The sequence below is a fragment of the Bactrocera latifrons genome, unplaced genomic scaffold, assembly GCF_001853355.1.
Source record: "Bactrocera latifrons isolate USDA-ARS-PBARC rearing strain unplaced genomic scaffold, ASM185335v1 scaffold_68, whole genome shotgun sequence".
Lineage (NCBI taxonomy): Eukaryota > Metazoa > Arthropoda > Insecta > Diptera > Tephritidae > Bactrocera > Bactrocera latifrons.
This window is the reverse complement of record NW_017537356.1, coordinates 1,076,146-1,095,216: the sequence shown is the minus strand read 5'-3', so window position 1 is coordinate 1,095,216 and position 19,071 is coordinate 1,076,146. Positions and strand designations below refer to the sequence as shown.

Below are 19,071 nucleotides of genomic sequence, written 5' to 3'. Positions count from 1 at the left end.
GGCCTAAGTCTTAGGCAAACCACCACCAACTCATAGAGATTCGCTCTAATGGCAAGCGATTTTACGGACACACAGCGCTACATCGGAAAATCAACAACAGAGAAAATAAGAAAACTGCATTTTTCAGCAATGCGCATACATACGGATACTATGTACATCCGCAAGATATATACTGCAATAGTACATATGTATACATAGCGTGTTTGTAATTTGCCATTTCGAATTCGCTCTCTCAATTTCAACCTATGGCGGCTCTCACCAGCCTACCGTGACAGAGTTCGTCACAATTGTTGGATTTTCTATAAAATACAATCACACCACCGTCTGCTGTTCATTCGGAGTCGAACTCTTGAGCAGATAAGAACAAAACGCCGGAAAAAAGAAATAGTGAAGACTAAGAAAATTAGAAAATCACCAGCAAAACAAAACGAACTGGTTAAAAGTGACTTATATACTATCTAACTTTATTGCGAATATACATATATATATATATACAACTACAAGAACAAAAAGTACATTGTGAAGTAAAGATATAAAGTGTGGAAGTGCAACCGATTTTGTACACGGCTTCGTCGAAATAAGAATTTAAAACAGAATAAACGAAGTGCATTGAAATTCGTCACTGGAAAAGTGAAGCGAAACGAAGCCATTGGAAGGTTCTAGAAGAAAACTCACAAACGCAAATATAACTATTAACTTCGCTTTAGTGGAGTGCCTTTGCAGTTTGCATTTAGTCAATAATTTTCTCTAACTTATCCATTCAAATCGCGATTTGTACAAATTAAATACACATTCGAAATGGCTTTTATGATGCCTGTCATGAAGAATAACTACGATATCTATAAGGATAGTCGTTCACGAAAAACATCGGAGTGCTCCACAACCAGCTCAAATGGTGGCGCACCCACACTGTCTTCCGCCATGGGTGTGCCGGCCAATGGACGTGTGCGCAAAGTGTCCGAATGCAAGTCCGAGAGCTTCGCCACTTCACCTTCACACACCTATCGCATGCAGATGCAGCGTTGTCAGTCATCGCGCGCCTTTCCCCGTAACGCATCGCGTACCTCGCACTCGTCTGCCGCTGGTGCTCTCTCGCCAACACGTTCCTTTAGCCAGGCCTCAAGTCCGCCCAAGACAATAAATACGACGGAAAGCCAGAACGATATCACGAAATTTCATTTGCGTTTGGTCGATAAGCTGCGCAAGTCCTTTCGCAAGGACAGCGCCAAGCGTTCATGAGAACGGGAAAGCGCTCTACACAACAGCAACAGTAGCGGCAGCTATCATAATGAAGATGGCAGCACAACAAAAGCAGAAAACAATAATTTTAAACACAATAGGGAAGCGCAACAGCGTTCGTCGGCCGACAGTCCGGAAGGTAGAGCAAGCAGACGACAGTCGGCCGCACGCGATGTTAGCTGCGCGTCGGCGGATACCGCCACAACCCACAAGGAAAGCGATATCGTTGCAGCAGATGTCGCTGAAGGTGCAGAGGATTGGCCCAAGTTCGAAGACAGCAATGTCAATGCAGCGCCCAGTTTACTGGCTACACACTTGGGGCGGCGCATCACGGCGCCGTTAACGCGTGCAAATCTTAAGCGTTGCCATAAGAAATTCGCTAAAATGCAACTCTCCGCCGCTGAGCAGCATTCGATAGTTGCTCAAGTAGACGCCACGTCGACAATTGAGCTATACTCTAGCTCAGATGGATCAAGCTTGTTTGGCGGCGGCGACAGACGTCAGTTGCTAACGGGCACGAAGCTACAGCATAAACATACTAAAACTCCAACAACAACAGGCGCTACTGCGGAAACTACAGAGAAACCAAAACCAAAACAAGCGGAAGCGACTGGTCGCAGTCGAAAAACACGTAAACGGCTGCATTTCCTACGCCGATCAACATCTCGATTCAGTTCGAAGAGCGCGCCAGGATAAGACCGCATGAATGGTCCAGAACAGGCTTTGCATGCTTTCAGCTATATTTTGGGTTTCGTGGCAGCAATGTTGGCTTTAGATGTTTGGTACGCATTGCTTTTAGTTGAGTGAAACAAAGCGGAGGAAAAGTGGAAGCGAAGGCTGTCACAGTAGCGATATACTATGGCTACACAGTACTTGACGCGACCAATACAAAAGCAAGGTCACAGCCGCATTGGTAGTTGGAAAAGAAACGATGACTAGACAGATGCGGGAGCGCGCCAAGCAATTGCGGTGCAAATTGGCAAGCAGCCCAAAAATTTTGTAAATAGCTGAATCTGGGCAAACGAATGCAATGGTGACAGCTAGTTGAAAAGAAAAATGCGCTTCAACGGTACCCATTTAGGAAATTTCACTGGCAACGGCGATCGGTACATTGTCTATTTTTAGGCTCATCCGACGTCTGGTAAGGCAATATCACACAAAAACATTATATTATAGATACAGGGTATATTTTTGCATTCAACAAATAAAATAGTTATATTTTATGAAAAACATTTTTATAAACTAATCGAACTTTGAAAGTATACTAATTTAATCAAGAGATTTTTATATTAAAACTAATACAGTGTGATATGAAACCATATGAGATACTGGTTGTGTTAGTGACAGCGAATAAATTTATTTCACTTAAATTTTATTAATTAAATTTACAACAAAAAGTACTAATTAGTGGGAAGCCGGTTAGCAAAAGGGGTGAGAAGAAGTAATAAAAAATAAGTTTCAAACGGTTTTCAAGGAAAAATGCTTCCAAATTTCTTAGAAAAAACGAAAACTATACAACTTTGAAACTGCCATTTCCGAATAGCGCTGTAGAGAAATTATAACAAAATTGCATACAAGACTCTTAATCATGTTGTAAAACTATACTTGAACTTTTGCGAACATGTGGCGCTTGGGAACCAAGAAACCCAGCTCCAGTGTTCGCGACAGTTCATTTATAGTTCATAAATAAAAAGAAACAAATTTAAATATTTACTAGCTGCTAGTTATAGTTTGAACTTTGTATAAAAAATGGACTTGCCAAGTATAACTTAGAGTTTTCTGCTTTATATAATTTATAAATGTTGAATTTTATTTAAATATACATCAATCTATATATACAAATATGTATGAAGTAACTTAAAAACAGTTAGTTTGCTTAAAATACAAATATTTGTTAAGAGAAAAATGCTTTAAATGTATACAAACTATACATGTCTACACAAACTATATCTAAGTATAACGTATACCATAGATGATAAGAATTTGTTTCTAATATTCCTATGAAAAAAAAGAAAATAAAACAATAAATACTTATTAATACAACAAAATAAGCGATTTTGATTTTAACTAAAAGGTTTGATATACAATGATTCAAGGATTCAAAGGTTATTACGGCAGCTTATTGTTATATCATTCAGCTAACGCCATAGAAGGTTTAGTGAAGTGTAAAAATGTGTGGTAGAAACACATAATTACAACACAGTAGCAGTAATCAATAAAAACACCTGCAATTTGCTTTCGCTACCGCACAAAATCATGAAGTTATATTGACCACGGCATGAAATGAAACCGAACGCAACGAACGGAGCGGAATGGAGTAAACTCGCATAATAATAAGTGGTACGATGAACTGGTTGTCAATACGAGAATAGCACAGCTGCTTTACTAGGTTTTTGTACTTAATTGCGCCTTAGTCATATATTTTGATTATAAAAAGTAATTATAATTAATAACGAAAGTTGACAAGGCCGCTTCTTCTTTGCTAAGACAAGTCCCCTACAAAGGAATATGTATATACATATATACGAGTATACAGGCTGAGTGTTAGTATGAAATGCATATTGCTGCGTCGCTTGTTAGAATAATGCTTAGCAGTTAAATACTGTTCCACTAAGCCTTGGCAATACGACTCACATGTAAACATTTATAGACATGTTTTAATAATGCTTGGTGGCCTTCACCCAGTTTCGCACGTTATGCCCCCCTGCGTAAATGGGAGACATTCAAAGGCTTGCATATACATTTGTCACACCGCCTCCAACTAACTTACAGCAAAGCTTTCGATTGCATAATAAATATATATATGTACATATATACACATGACTAGATAATTGAATATAAATGGAAAAGATTGATGTGAGCTCAAGAGGATTAGTACATCCATAGTAAATATATTATATTTACATTCGTTCATAGATGAATTGCATGTAGTTAAGACTGTGCAATTTTTAAAATTTAATGTTATATGCGCGCATACATATGGACAGACATGCCAGTTTGTGGCAATATGTTAAACTACCTGAATTCGACGAAAGTAATTCGAATCGACTTTTTTGATAGTCGAAATAATCCTAAATTTAAATAGAGATTTTGTAATTAGAATAGAATAAAGAGTGAGGATATATACTGATTTTTACTAGAAAATTAAAATTTCAAAATCGACACTAGCTCAATTTAAGTATATATGTACGTTGCAGTCGTATATCTCCCGTGCTACCAATGACATTCTGTCATACCATATAGTGTTGGAAAGGTGAGATTTTAAGCTTCATTCCACCAAAAAAAAATTTAATTCGGGGAAGTTGAAAAAAAGTTACAGCTTTTCAGAAATGAGTGTAAATAATGAAGAAATTCGCATATTTTTGCATAAAAAGTGGAAGAATGCCACGCAAGCCACCACTGAAATTTGTGAAGTTTAAGACGTGTAGCACAACAATGGTTCGCTCCCTTCCGTTCTGGAAATTTCGAAATTTCGATTTACATCTTTGAATGATGGAATAATTTCTCTAGTGGAAAAACGGCTAAAAGTGGTCGACCAAAATGGTGCATATTTTTCTATTTAGGTATTATTATAAATTAAAAAAAGTAAGTTGAAGTTTGATTAGAAATACGAAAAGACTTTTTCGACTACCAAATATCATGTTAATGCAAAGATACATATAAACATGTACGGGAACTGGTTTACAGTAGGTGCCACTGGAGCCAATGAAACGACTATCGTCCGTAATAATTCTCAATCGAGTTGAGTTCAATTTTGTCATGTCTATACAATAAAGAAAAACTATAATATATTGTAACCGCCAAATGGCCTTCATAAAATACTGAAAGACAACTGTTTACTTCTACTTTTAATTATGTAAAAAGTCTCATGTGTCGCAGCAATTTAATTTGAGTTCTTTACCCACAGGCAATCACAATCCGCAGCTTTAACAAAATTGAACTGCAATTTTCCAGCACTTACTGACTTCTCCAACATTTGACTGGTTAATGGGCGCTCATGTAACCACCCACCTTGAGGCTAAATGCACACATATCCATAATATATACATATGTATGTACATGAATATATGCAAATAAAGGCGGTATAGTGCCAATAAAGTGCACAATAAAAGCAAATTGCAATTAGATGACAGCGCTTGGACGCGCTTTTCATGCACACAATTTTATCAATTTGACGCACACAAATATTGTATCTCAATTTCGAGCAGTCATATTGCATTGTTTCTCATGTGATTTATGATTTAATAAATGTGAATCAAATAAACTCGCCTGTACTCATATATTACAGTTATACTATACACTTTTATTTGCCGCCAATAGATAGCGTCGCATATTAATTGGCAGCCGGGCTCTGCAGATGTTGGAAATCGCCAGCGCTGTGAAGCTAGAAGCTGGCTTTCCGCATTCTTAGCGCGCGAGTGTATGCAAGAGGAAAAATATACAACAAAATAAGTTTATGTTTCTTATAATTGTATGTTTATATGCATAAATATGTAATGCCAGTAGAATAAATGAGCCAGATAACAAAATATGTTCAGCAGCCGCTGAAACACCGAATTTTCGCAAGCTTACAGTTATTTTATGAGCGGCCCAGCTTTAATTAGATTTTATAAAGTGAAAGAATTACTACTACTATGTGAAATGTTAGCAAAAAAAAAAAAAACACAATTAGGATAAAATCCACCACTCTGTTGCCGCAATGGTGACCTAAGCAAGTCCAATAAGTCCAATGTCGAGCGTGACCACACAAACACACTGCATATGCTGCATTTCTAGGTCTTTTTCTCAAGGTACTTGCTGCAATGTGATACATAATGCGGAAATGGGCGTGAAAAGGGTTGCATTACAAAACACACAGTTATTTGCTGGCTATGGAATTTCATTAATTCGCAGTTACGCACAATAAAAAAGAAAAACATGTTGCCTCCGGATTCCTTATAAGATTTTGATTTCGAACGGTTAGTTTATATGACAGCTACATATATGCTATAGTGATCCGATTTGAACAATTTCTGCAGATATTACATTATTGCTTTAGATAAGAATCTGTACCAAATTTAGTGAAGATATCTCGTTAAATTAAAAACTTGTTTATACAAGAACTTGATTCCGATCGTTCGGATTGTGTGACAGCTATATGCTATAGTGATTCGATATCGGCGAAAATAACGTGTGGAAAATTTCAGATCAATACTTTTAAAACCGAGGAATTAGTTCGCGTATAAAAATTACGTGACACGTTGTTTGTTCGCGATGGGCTCCACACTGTGCTCAGTTCGAACCAATTTAGAAGAAAGGATGGTAAAAACCATTCATAAATAAAAAATACAATGAAATCTCCTTCATATTATGGCGGAAGATGTAAATGGATAGAATATCGATATAAAAATGTCTGCATGCATCGACCAGCCTTTGTTTGGGGAATTTCCGCTGGTCCGCTGCACTTTGCAGAAATCAAAAAAATCATAATACATATGTATGTACATATACTTGTGTGTTTGTATATACATCGTTAATGAATAAGCAACGTGTATTCGTAAATGATTTTATATAGCCATTCGCGCCTTTTTGAAAATAGCATTGCTTATTAATAGAAAGTATGCATATAGCGCCTGCAAACAAAAATATATATCCATATGTAAATATGTACATTCATATGTATGTGCGCGTGGTCGTTAAGTAAGTCTTCTTATCCACACCGTTTGAATCATTTGTAGGCTATAAAATCGCGAATTCATGCTAATATTTTGTATAAACAGGCGAATGCTGCTAGCAGGCGTGAGGCAAAATTCAGAGCGGCTGATATGCAGTATAGCACAACATTGTATGGCGCCGGGCACGAGACTTCAAGCTTAGCAGACAAGACGCAGGCGACAAGTGAAAACTTGCAAGTGCCGTCGCAAGCCTTGCCGATACATACATATAGTATATGCAAATTAGAAATAGCAGCATGCGAATATGTAGAGGCGTGCATGCGACTGCGCTCAAGGTGAGCAATGCACCGCGATGTGACAATGCATGAGTTTGGCCTTCGCAGCAAACACACACGCTAGTTGCACTCACTTTTCACCACAAAACACACAAATAGCACATGCATGGCAAAACAAGAACAATTAGAAGAAATTAAGGTGTGATTCTAACACCCAAATTCCAATCTCAATTGCCATCATTTGTGGCATTTGATTCGCTGTTGAGCGCCAGCTGTCACAACTAAACGGTAAACAACAACAGACTATTTATACAGATGTAAAAAAATCACAATAACAACAAAATAGTTATTTACTTGCGCACGACATCGCTTTTATTTTGTAAACTACTCGCAGGCAGTTAATTAAATTAGAATAGCATACATACTTAAATACGCTGTTAATTACACATATTGACATACTAAATTGTTTGCCTACGTTACCGGCGTTTGGGTGGCGATTTTGAGTGGAATTTAATGACGTTGACGCAACTAATTTTTTAAATTGTTTGGCAATAACAAAAGCCAGCGCATTTGGATCTGCCAAAACGGTCTGCGAATAACAGCCGTTGACTGCAGCGTCCCGCCAAATGGGCGGCCAGCCAACTCAATGGGGAAAACAGAATAGTTGGGCAAAACTCTAGAAAAGCGACATAAACTGCAAGCGTTGTCTAATTGACGCAAAATGGCGTGACATGCACCGAAATGTGTATGTATGTATGTGAATATAGTGACATGCAAAGCTTAGCCGCACGACAATTGCAGTTCGTAAATTACAAGCCTTTAATGATGGAGCAGAAAGACAGCGTCACATTATTTAATCACTACAAATATCTACCAAAAATAAAAGCGAGTCAAAAGCGTTAAAATACTGCATTGGAGGAAGTCACTCGATTGCAGAATTTAGAAACCAAGAAGAGGAGTTAGGTTTGCACAAAACGGTATCATATTCGTCAATGTATAAATACTCTATAAACATTTTGCGACCCGGCAGGCATATCCCGCACCTCGCACCTTTAAATCGCCGAATTGGAACGCACTGTCGCCGAAAAAAAGTGAAACTTCCATCAGTGCAACAAGCGACATGACCTACACTCAGTTTGGTCGATAATCGCGAACGCCAAACCAGCAAGGCTCAGCTGCGAAGACGGGGGAGCTATAAAAGCGCATAGCCGAAAAAGCACAACAAAAAAATAGCGAAAATTGCGAGAACTAGGCAGCTGTTACACTCCGCTTTGCAACAGATTTGCTCCACTTGCCACGTCACTGGGTTGGGTGTACGTGCAGAGCAGCACATCAGCGCTGGTGAGGTCGCCGCCCTCGTCACGACACAAGAACTTTGTCAAAGCAGTGGCAAACAACACCCCCAAGTGTATTCCACTGGAAATGGGGCTTGTTTTTCAATGTACGACTGTTCCAACAGCGTAATTGGAAGTCATAAGGCACGCGTGTACTTTGCAACACCGCACCAACGTGCGTATAAGCTTCCTGGAAGCCACCATGCGGTGCGTAAGGCTTACAGTGGCGAGCGAGATGGCACACAATTCCAGTTCATGACGAAATTGCGACAAGTACATACATATATGTTTCAAGGACATTACAGCATAATACTGCTAATGGTCAACTGTTGGCTTCGAAAGCGAGAAGGTGCTTCACCAGAATATATTTTGGCAAAACTATGACTTATGGAGAGCTCTCAGGCGCTCGCCTTTCGACCAGTGCTTACACGTGGTTGTAAGTACGCTTACCTATGTACGAAAAGTTTAAACTTCAGAAGAGCACAAGAGAAGAGTGCATGAGAGAAAGAAATCTAAAAACATACAATTCGGTGTGGCGCTATCGTTGGGTGCAGCAGCAGCACACGCGGCCAATAAAAAAACAACTTTCACTTCAAATGCAGAATCAAAACAGAAACCCATAAATGTTATTCACCTCGACCAGTCATTAAATAAGGCAAATAAAATATTTTACTCTTTTATAACTTTTTCGAAGCAATGTAAGTAAACGGCGCTAAGAGAAGCGACTGCAGGGTTTTAAATTGGCTTAATTATTTTTAATTACACCTAATGCTTCCCTTCAGTTCCAAATTTCTCTTGGTAGCAATTTTGAGTGCCGAAAATGGCTGGAGCCACAGACACGCAATGCTTAATAATGTATTAGACGAGGGCCAAGTATTTGGTGCAACGGTTAAAGTACTTGGACACGTCGTCGGTCAAGGTAACCGCCTCCTTAATACCTGAAAATAGCAGTTATGTGGGTTTGTTCGTGTATCGAACTCTAAAATATGTATGTTACCAAAAAAATCAGTAAACTTAAAACGACACTGATTTAAAAATTTAGTTCTACTTTTTCACTCAGACAGTGCAGTCTTAGGTAAGGCCGAGAGGTAGTGCGGTAGCTTCGCTTAATCATGACCGAGGAGCTTGTGTTGAATACACCCTTAAAGCGTTCACCAAAAACATTATGTTTCCACGGCGTTTGGGCTTGGATCATACAAATATTTCTTATAACATTCCTCGTAGTTGGTATATTGTATATTTTGCGAAAAATCAAACAAGGTCCATACTACCGCAAGCGCAATCGCATCGATGACAAGGTCGTCATCATCACTGGCTGCAATAGTGGTAATGGCAAAGAGATAGCGCTGGAGCTCGCGCGGCGTGGCGCTCGCATTTATATGGCCTGCCGCGATGCTGCGAGTTGCGAGACTACTCGATTGGATATTATCGACCGCACGGGCAATCATCAAATTTATAATCGCACCCTGGATCTGGCTTCTTTGGAGTCGGTGCGTCAGTTTGCAGCGCGTTTCAACGCGGAAGAACAACGACTGGACATTTTAGTGAACAACGCAAGTGTTATGACTATACAACGCTCACTTACTGCTAACGGTTTTGAGTACCAATTTGGCGTCAACCATTTAGGACATTTCCTACTTACTAATCTACTGCTTGAACGTCTGAAGGCAGCAGCGCCTAGTCGAGTGGTTGTAATGAGCTCCTTCATGCACCTCTTCGGACGCATTAACAAGGACGATCTGAACAGTGAGCTGCGTTATTCGAAGATCTTCGGCGCTTATAGTAACAGTAAGTTAGCAAACATACTTTTCACGCGGAAGTTGGTGAAAATATTGGACGGTACTAGCGTAACAGTAAATTGTTGCAATCCCGGAATGGTGTATACCAAATTAATGTTCAACAACCAAAAGCCAGCTTGGCTGTGGAACATCATCTACAAGCTTTACGGACTAGTCGCACGCACACCCCGCGCAGGTGCACAGACCGCGCTACGTCTAGCGCTTGATCCGAGCTTGGAACGTTCGACAGGCGGCTACTACTCTTACTACATACGATGGCCACTACCACCGTGGGCCACGGACAAAAAGATGGCTGACTGGTTGTGGCGTGAGAGCGAGCGGTTGGTTGGGTTAAGCAGAACCGAACGCATTGAGACAATCGCAGTGTGAGGCGAGGTTAAGGCAGATGTATGAAGATTGAATTTTTGTCTGACCGCCGCAGCGAGGACAACACGACTTTGTTCATTTATTGGTGTATTGAATAAAAAGTAAATTATTACAATAAAGGTATTGAGATATATAAAAATTCCATTTATAATCAGCAGATCGAAAAATATATGTAAACGTTAAAAATAATGTGCAACCCATATTTCGAATTTATAATGTTTTGCATGTTCTTTTAGCGAATTTAAGTGTTAATTACATATGGTATGTAAATGGCATGTGAAAAAAACAACAAAGACAAAGACTCGATTTCGGTGTATATTATGAATGTATATATGTATGCCGGGCTGTGAGTGTGCCACAGCCGTTGAGAGTTAGAGCTCTCACAGTCAAAAACAAAACTGGTATTTGCCTGTTCATACTCATAGCATTCCATCTTCACTGTGAGAGGCCCGCGACAAGACATTAGTTGTTGCCGGCTGGTGGTAATAGGCAGTGTATTAGCCTGGTTATTAAAAGAAAGTCACAAAGCGAAGCGAAATTCGAAAGCAACTACTGAAATTCGAACACACTTAGACTGCAGTGATGATGTTGGAAGTTGGTGGATGGCAGTTAGTTGTTTGTAACGGTGCCTAAAAGAAAGTTGCAGTGTGAGTAAACAACGCAAGCGCGCAAATCGACAAATGACATTTTAGTTGAAAAACCAACGTTTCATATACAAATAAATCAACTGAATATGCCGGGCGAAGTACCCAGCCCTTTGGAAGACGACGAAAAATCATTGTGTTTTCGGGGTCCATGGGCCTGGCTGGTGCTTATACTTGTCTTTTGCCTTGTTATCGCATTGATCATGTGGTTGCTACGCAAGTGCGTACAGGGACCCTTTTATCGCAAGAAGACCCGCATCGATGGGAAAGTAGTGATTGTGACAGGCTGTAATACGGGCATAGGTAAGGAGACTGCCATGGAGCTGGCACGCAGAGGTGGGCGGATTTACATGGCTTGCCGCGACGCTGCGCGTTGTGAGGCCGCACGCTTGGAGATCATTGAACGCACACAAAACCAAAACGTCTTCAATCGCACATTGGACTTGGCCTCATTGTCGTCGGTGCGCCAATTTTCCGAACGCTTTCTAGCAGAGGAACAACGCTTGGACATTCTTATAAATAATGCCGGCATTATGGCCACACCACGCAAACTTACCGTCGACGGCTTCGAGCAGCAGTTTGGTGTGAATCACTTGGGCCATTTCTTGTTGACAAATTTACTGCTGGAACGCCTAAAGTCTAGTGCACCCAGTCGCATTGTGGTGGTAAGTTCAGCGGCCTACATCTGCGGACGCATCAACAAAGACGATTTGAACAGTGAGAAGCATTATTCAAAATTCCTGGGTGCTTACTGCCAAAGCAAGTTGGCCAATATACTGTTCACACGAAAGTTGGCTGAAATGCTTAGGAATACTGGCGTAACCGTCAACTGCGTCCATCCCGGTATTGTGCGCACCGAATTGGGTCGCTATAGCATTTCTACGCACTGGTTCAATGCAATTTGGTTCCGCATATTTGGCTGCTTCGTCAAAACGCCCAAAGCCGGTGCGCAGACAACACTGCGCGTAGCATTGGATCCGGCGCTAGAGAAGTGCAGTGGTCACTTCTACGCAGACTCGACCAGCTTGCCTTTGCTGCCGAAAGCAAAAGACAAAGAGATGGCGGAATGGTTATGGAAAGAGAGCGAAAAGTTAGTCGGCTTCCAAGGAGCGGCGAATGCGGTGCAAACAATAGTGGTGGATCAATAAAATCTAGCTCCAGGATGGTAGCACACTATTCCACCGTGTCTTTCCTATTGATTGTATTTACTTAATTTTTAATGCTTATATAAGTATACACATATTACACATTTTTTTTTTTTTTTTATAAAGCAACAATAACACCGAGGGTGACAACGGTTTGGTTGAAATTAAATCTGTTTTTTGGTTTAATTTTGGCACTGGTAAATATTGGTTGAGGAGGATTTTTAGTTGTCACTTTCACGATTTGCTGACCTGACGTTGAACTAATTTTATTATAACTTTGTTGGCATCGTGTATCAGAAATAACTATGAGCTTAAACCGCTTATAGGGTGCAGATGCTCAGCATTAACCAAGTTCAGCAATAGCACTGTTAAGAGCGCTTGCGTTCAGAGCCGCTTGCAACGAAGTAATCTGTTCTTACTTCGTGCATTCATAACTGGTACACAAATACAAACATATATGCAAGTCTATCTATAGACTGTTTGCTGTTGGCGAGGAAGTTCATGGCGAACCGGTTGCCAGCTTTGACTTACACTGACACGGGCGCTGCTTGCAGTTGATATGCCTGGAATACAAAGCAGCTACAACAGAAGCTATTTGACAAGTAAACATTAGCTACGACCGCGCAGTACGCAGCCTCGTTTATGCTGCCTGCGGTGCTCAAAACTGCTCCACCTCATTATTGTTACAATGTTCGAAACTGTGTGTGTAAAGTTCTGAAGCCAACCGAGCTCAAAGTTCTTCGAGAGGCTTACAATACCGGTATTTAACGCTCTATCTACTAGTGAGTCGAGCGCATAAAGTCGGCTTTAATGCGTCGCTGTTTACTCGCTACATTTAACAACGACTGCAGCGGAAGCCAGAGCCGTACTTGTGTATATTCGAAAGCTGCCCGGAGTAATTGGGCTATCGTTTACCTTTTCCATGTACATACATATGTATGTATGAACCTTTGCGATATGGCCTCTGAATATGCTGTCTCTTATACACATCTAGATGTGTATAAGAGACAGGTACTTGTGTATATTCGAAAGCTGCCCGGAGTAATTGGGCTATCGTTTACCTTTTCCATGTACATACATATGTATGTATGAACCTTTGCGATATGGCCTCTGAATATGGGAGCCGCCACTTTCACCGCTGTCGAAAAATATGCTGGGCTTACTGCGCTTGAGCAGCGCGCAAACTCTATGTTGACTTGGCTAACATTTATCAACGAGTGTGGAAAACGCGAATCGCTGCCAGTGGAAGTGACTTCTGCTGGGAAGTCAGTTTAAGCTCGGCGCTGAATACGTAAAGTCTCACTTTAAGCAAATAAAATAAATCGCTACGGAGCGTACACATACATACATATATACACAAACAAGCAATAACAAACGATCCGATTACAATATGTCAGATAACGAGGGTGAGAAGCTGTGTTTCTATGGCGTTTGGGCACGGCTACTGCCTATTCTCCTTATCGTCTTAATCGTTGTGTTGTTGTTGTGGCTGCTGCGCAAATGCATACAGGGTCCGCGTTATCGCAAGGCGAACCGCATTGATGGTAAGGTGGTGATTGTGACCGGCTGCAACACAGGCATCGGCAAGGCAACCGCCTTGGAATTGGCGCGTCGGGGCGGACGTATTTACATGGCTTGTCGCGATGCAGTGCGTTGTGAAGCTGCGCGTCTTGAGATTATAGAGCGCACTGGCAATCAGCATGTCTACAATCGTACTTTGGATCTTGCATCGCTGGCGTCGGTGCGCCAGTTTGCAACGCGTTTTCTAGCCGATGAGCAACGTTTGGATATTTTAGTGAATAATGCGGGTATCATGGCTACGCCGCGCAAGCTTACAGCTGACGGCTTCGAACAGCAGTTGGGCGTGAATCATCTGGGCCACTTTCTGCTGACAAATCTACTGCTGGAGCGTCTCAAAGCATCAGCGCCAAGCCGTATTGTAGTCGTTAGCTCAGCAATGTACATTTTCGGGCGAATTAAACGCAATGACCTAAATAGCGAACGCCATTACTCGAGCTTCTTCGGCGCTTACGCGCAAAGTAAGTTGGCAAATGTGTTGTTTACGCGTAAATTGGCGGAACTTTTGCAAGGCACTCGTGTAACAGTGAACTGCTGTCATCCCGGCGTAGTGCGTACTGAATTGGTGCGACATATACAATTTCCAGGCTTCGGTTTGTTGCATTACCTGGTGCAGTTCTTGTGGAAGTCGCCGGAGGATGGTGCGCAAACACAACTCCGGCTGGCGCTTGACCCAGCCTTGGAGCTGTGCAGTGGCGATTACTATAGCGACTCAATGCGCTGGCCGCTACTACCGTGGGCAAAGAGCAAGGACACAGCCGATTGGCTATGGGCGGAGAGCGAGAAACTGGTGGGACTCAGCGAGAGCGCGAAGCATAACGAAATGGAAGTGGTGACAGTGAATGGCTCGTAGGCTTAGTGGTTAGAAAAATTGGTTTATGGTTTATGTTTTTTATATATGTTTGTATGTAAGCGAACTATCGGTATGGCGAATGTAATAAAAGTTTCTCATAAACATTATCACAAAATTTGCGAGGTTTTAAAGTCGTGCGTGGGCAACGCTTCAGTTCGGTGTGCAATGATTTTCGCATACTGAAGTGTAAACAGACAATCGACGACGTAGCCAGCGATTATAATGAGTACAACGCGCGATCTGTAGCTCTCATTTCGCAAACCTGAGCTTCGCTTATTCTGACTTTCTCTTGACATCTAGCGCACATTTTTATTCATAAGTCCAAAATTTGCAAAAATACTTGAACTATACGCGTCATTTGCATATTCTTATGTACAAGCACGTGTGTATGTATTTTGTTTATATATTTTCATGCTATTTGTTTACATTTTGCTCTGCCAAACTCTTCTCTATTTTTATATTTTTGTGTAGATTTGTGTCCGGTAAATAAATACATAATTTAATATGTGTGTGTGAACGATACAGTCAACGCTAGCGGAAATGCTTATTTTATGCAGATTCCTGCCTGATTCAGCGATAAAGCTGCAAAATAATTAGTTTCCATTAGTGGAAATGCGCGCACGATTTGCATTACTTTTCATTGGCTCATACCCAATCCTCCTGTCATAATTCAATATACGATGTACATACCAATACATATATTCCCACTAGAGGGCTGGGCGTCGGACCTCTCGCGTGATTTAATTAACCACCTACAAGTGCCAAGATATAACGGTATAACATGCACTTTCCACCCACCGGCCATTTATTATTCACGAGGCTCGGTTGTGTCATACCAGTTGGCGAACAACTAATCGTCTATTTATTTATATTATGTCCACTAAGCTGTCGGCAATCGACCTTATTGCAGCACTCAACGCCACTTATCCCATATGCGCTCTATCAACAGCTACAAATGTGCATACCGAGTGACAGGTGGGAGTATAGATCACTGCGAAATTTATAGACCCTATTAATATATTACTTTCAGATGCTTTGATTTATGCACAGCGCTTAGGCATAAAAGAGGAAGTCGGAACATTTTTGCATGTAAAATCGAAAAATAGTACGTAATAGTAAATAATGCGAGAGTGTAATATGCGATGTTCAATTAGAACAAAGTAAAAGCTTCAGGAGATTAGTTTATCATTTTAGGACAGGACATTTTAAGCACCGGAGCGTATTTTGATACAAATGAAGTCTACATCCCAAATCTATAAGAACGCGTTAGTTTTTTGAAACAGCTGGTACGATGAGGAGTGCCATACCGCACCGGAGAGAAAGCAGTTGCCTACGTCGTAACGTTACAATCGACCACAACACGTGAGGAATAGGATAGATACCGAGCAGACAAAAAAGAGAGAGACCGAAATACGTGAGTACGAAGAGCTTGACAATTTTGTACAATGCACGAAAAGTGTGACCCCACAATCTGCGCCAACTACCGTGGGATAAGCCTCCTCAATATCACGTATAAAGTTCTCCCGAGCGTATTGTGTGAATGATGAAAGCCTACCGTCAACCAACTGATTGGACATTATAAGTGTGGCTTTAGACCTCGAAAGGGAGCTGCATTTGTGCAGCATGTTTTCGAAGTATTTATGGACCATTGCGCGTGGCCACGGCGAATATCGCATTCGATGGAACGATGAGCTGTATGAGATATACTATACAACGACAAAGGATACAGTTCAGCGAATTAAAAGACAGCGGCTGCGCTGGCTAGGTCATGTTGTCCGAATGGACAAAAACACTTCAGCTCTGAAAGAGGAAGACCTCCACTCAAAGACGAAATGGAGAATGACCTGGCTTCGCTCGGAATTGCCAATTGGTGCCACCTTGCGAAAAAAAAGAAACGACTGGTGATCGTATAAGCGATGTCTACGCCAGTAAAGAAGTATGTATGTATGTATGTATGTATGTACTTATTCTTCGAACAAAAATAAGAAAAGAGTTATTATTTTTAATTGCGTACTATTTTTAGTCGCATTCCATTGCATTTTTGTTTGCTTATGATTGTCAGTTTCAGCCTTAATTTATATTGTGAAAAGCAATGACTTTGACTGCCTGCATTTCATTCATTTATTTGCCTAATTGAGTTATAGAATCTTAGCGCAGATAAAAAGCATGAGCGCACTGTAAAAATTATATTTTCATATGTAAATAAAAAGCATGTATATACGTACATATGTACATATGTATGCATGAATTCAGCAAATATGAAACCGCGGTTTTATTAATTTTTCCTTGGTTCAATTCGTTTGTGCTTCGTTGCACAATGGACGTTTGCTTCGTTCACTGGGCGAATTCGCCCAACACACACGCATTTAGATACCATTATTATTTACATATATACATACATACATATGTGCTTCGAAACATACAAATTAATTAAAAAAAAGCGTCTCCCCACAAACAGTGACACCATCTGCGTTGGAATTTTTGCTCGCCTGCAATTTAATAAACTACAAAGCGATAATTTCATTCTGTATTAACCCGCTAAGCGGCAGTGCGCTGTTTCAGAACACGCATCACATTTGCGAGGTCGACTCAATTCAGTTACCTGTCGTTTTTGAGACGATTGTTCGATACGATTGACTCGCTAGCCAGATCTGCGAGTTACTATGTTCTAGAAAGTTCAAATTAAGACTCGTAGCTGTCTGTTAATAGATGCGCATGCAAAGGCACTATAATACATACAGGTACATATGTACGTTTGTAGCTGTAGCTTTACGCATTCCAACCCCCTGCTGGGTGTTGTTGGAAAAACTTTCCATAACTTTCGATCCAACAGTTTGTTGTTTCTTAGGGGTAGTTTAACAACTCCGAAAATCTGGCATGTGTGCACAGTTTTTTGCATGTTTTCTTGCTGGGTAGCCACAGCAACGAAGGGGTTAATACACCCAGCGCAAATTGCACTGAAACCGAGTGGAAAATTCCACTGCTTATAATACGTTTTGTTTAGCTATAGTTCTGTGCTGTTTTCGCTCTGCTTTTTGCCATTGTGCGGCCATATGAACACCTCAGCCAACAAGCGATTTTAGTATTTCCCATTTTTGTTGTTGAGTGCACTGCGGGCAGTGTAGTTAAAGCAAAATAGCAATTTCGTGCAACGACGAATAGAATAACGGCTACAATAACAAAAGCAAAAAGGTTAAAAAAATATAGAGCTGAACGAGACATTTCAACATTCTGTCACACTGTAAATATATGTATGTGTACATATCTATGTTTGTATGTTTGCTTATATATACCTACATATACAGTAAATTCCAGGTAAAAATATGCAGTTCGTACTCACTGCCTCTAGATATTGTATATGCATACGCAATATATGTACATATGTACGTATGGCGTACACATAATTCTTACATACACACATACCATAATAGTATTTATTTGTGAATGAAATTCGTTAGATATGTACTTATGTATGTATATGTGCATGTGTCTGTAGGTATATTATATGTACATATAGAATTTATTGTAATAAGGAATATCGCAAAAAGTGTTAAAGCCATGTATGTACTACATACATACATATGTATGTTTGCAGAATGTCGCGCACCTTGTCCTCTAAATAAGCAGCAGTAGTTTAAGAAATAAACACATGCATTTGCAAAAATTTAAAAGACTGAGCGAAAACATATGAAATTCATAAGTAAAAACGAATATATGTATACAATACACACATACACACATATATATTTCTAAGTGATTTACGTGTCAAATAGAAGCTGGTCGCGCCAAATGTAGCTAAAAATGGCTAATAAACGGATGGTGTATGGAATTTGTACTTTTATATTTGCAAATGCATGCAAATAAAGCTGTAAATGTTTGTATGTATGCACATCGATATGAATATTTCACATAAAAATGATTTTGTTACCAAATAAAATTAATTAATTTTGCAAACTTGGACAATGTCTATATGTACATGTATACATGCATACATATGTACACATGTACATATATACAGCCATGGACACATAAATAGCACACTTGGTCATCAAATAAAACAACATTTATTTATTCCTTAAGTTTATCACTTAGGGGTCTAAAAAGACATGCGTTTTATTTTAAAAATTATTCACTTTCATATTACTAAAACACTAAAAAAATAAATATTTTATTATTGGTAAAAA

At 40.2% G+C, this 19,071-nt stretch overlaps 2 protein-coding genes and 2 pseudogenes across 2 annotated transcripts; all 4 read left to right on the top strand.

Annotated features, from left to right (window-relative positions):
* Positions 1 to 322: 322 nt before the first annotated feature.
* LOC108975662 lies at positions 323 to 1,771 on the top strand. The gene has a single exon (XM_018944333.1). The coding sequence runs from the start codon at positions 799 to 801 to the stop codon at positions 1,237 to 1,239; it is 441 nt and encodes a 146-aa protein (XP_018799878.1). The 5' UTR covers positions 323 to 798; the 3' UTR covers positions 1,240 to 1,771.
* A 7,644-nt stretch (positions 1,772 to 9,415) lies between these two features.
* Positions 9,416 to 10,723, top strand: LOC108975660 (annotated as a pseudogene).
* A 400-nt stretch (positions 10,724 to 11,123) lies between these two features.
* Positions 11,124 to 12,625, top strand: LOC108975658 (annotated as a pseudogene).
* A 96-nt stretch (positions 12,626 to 12,721) lies between these two features.
* Positions 12,722 to 15,002, top strand: LOC108975661 (retinol dehydrogenase 12). Its single transcript, XM_018944332.1, has 2 exons — positions 12,722 to 13,321; positions 13,468 to 15,002. Exon 2 carries the CDS (start codon positions 13,847 to 13,849, stop codon positions 14,885 to 14,887), a length of 1,041 nt encoding a protein of 346 aa, XP_018799877.1. The 5' UTR covers positions 12,722 to 13,321; positions 13,468 to 13,846; the 3' UTR covers positions 14,888 to 15,002.
* Positions 15,003 to 19,071: the final 4,069 nt, after the last annotated feature.

Coding starts and splice junctions, on each gene's coding strand:
- LOC108975662 (XM_018944333.1), top strand. CDS start 799: ATGGCTTTTATGATGCCTGTCATGAAGAATAACTACGATATCTATAAG.
- LOC108975661 (XM_018944332.1), top strand. CDS start 13,847: ATGTCAGATAACGAGGGTGAGAAGCTGTGTTTCTATGGCGTTTGGGCA.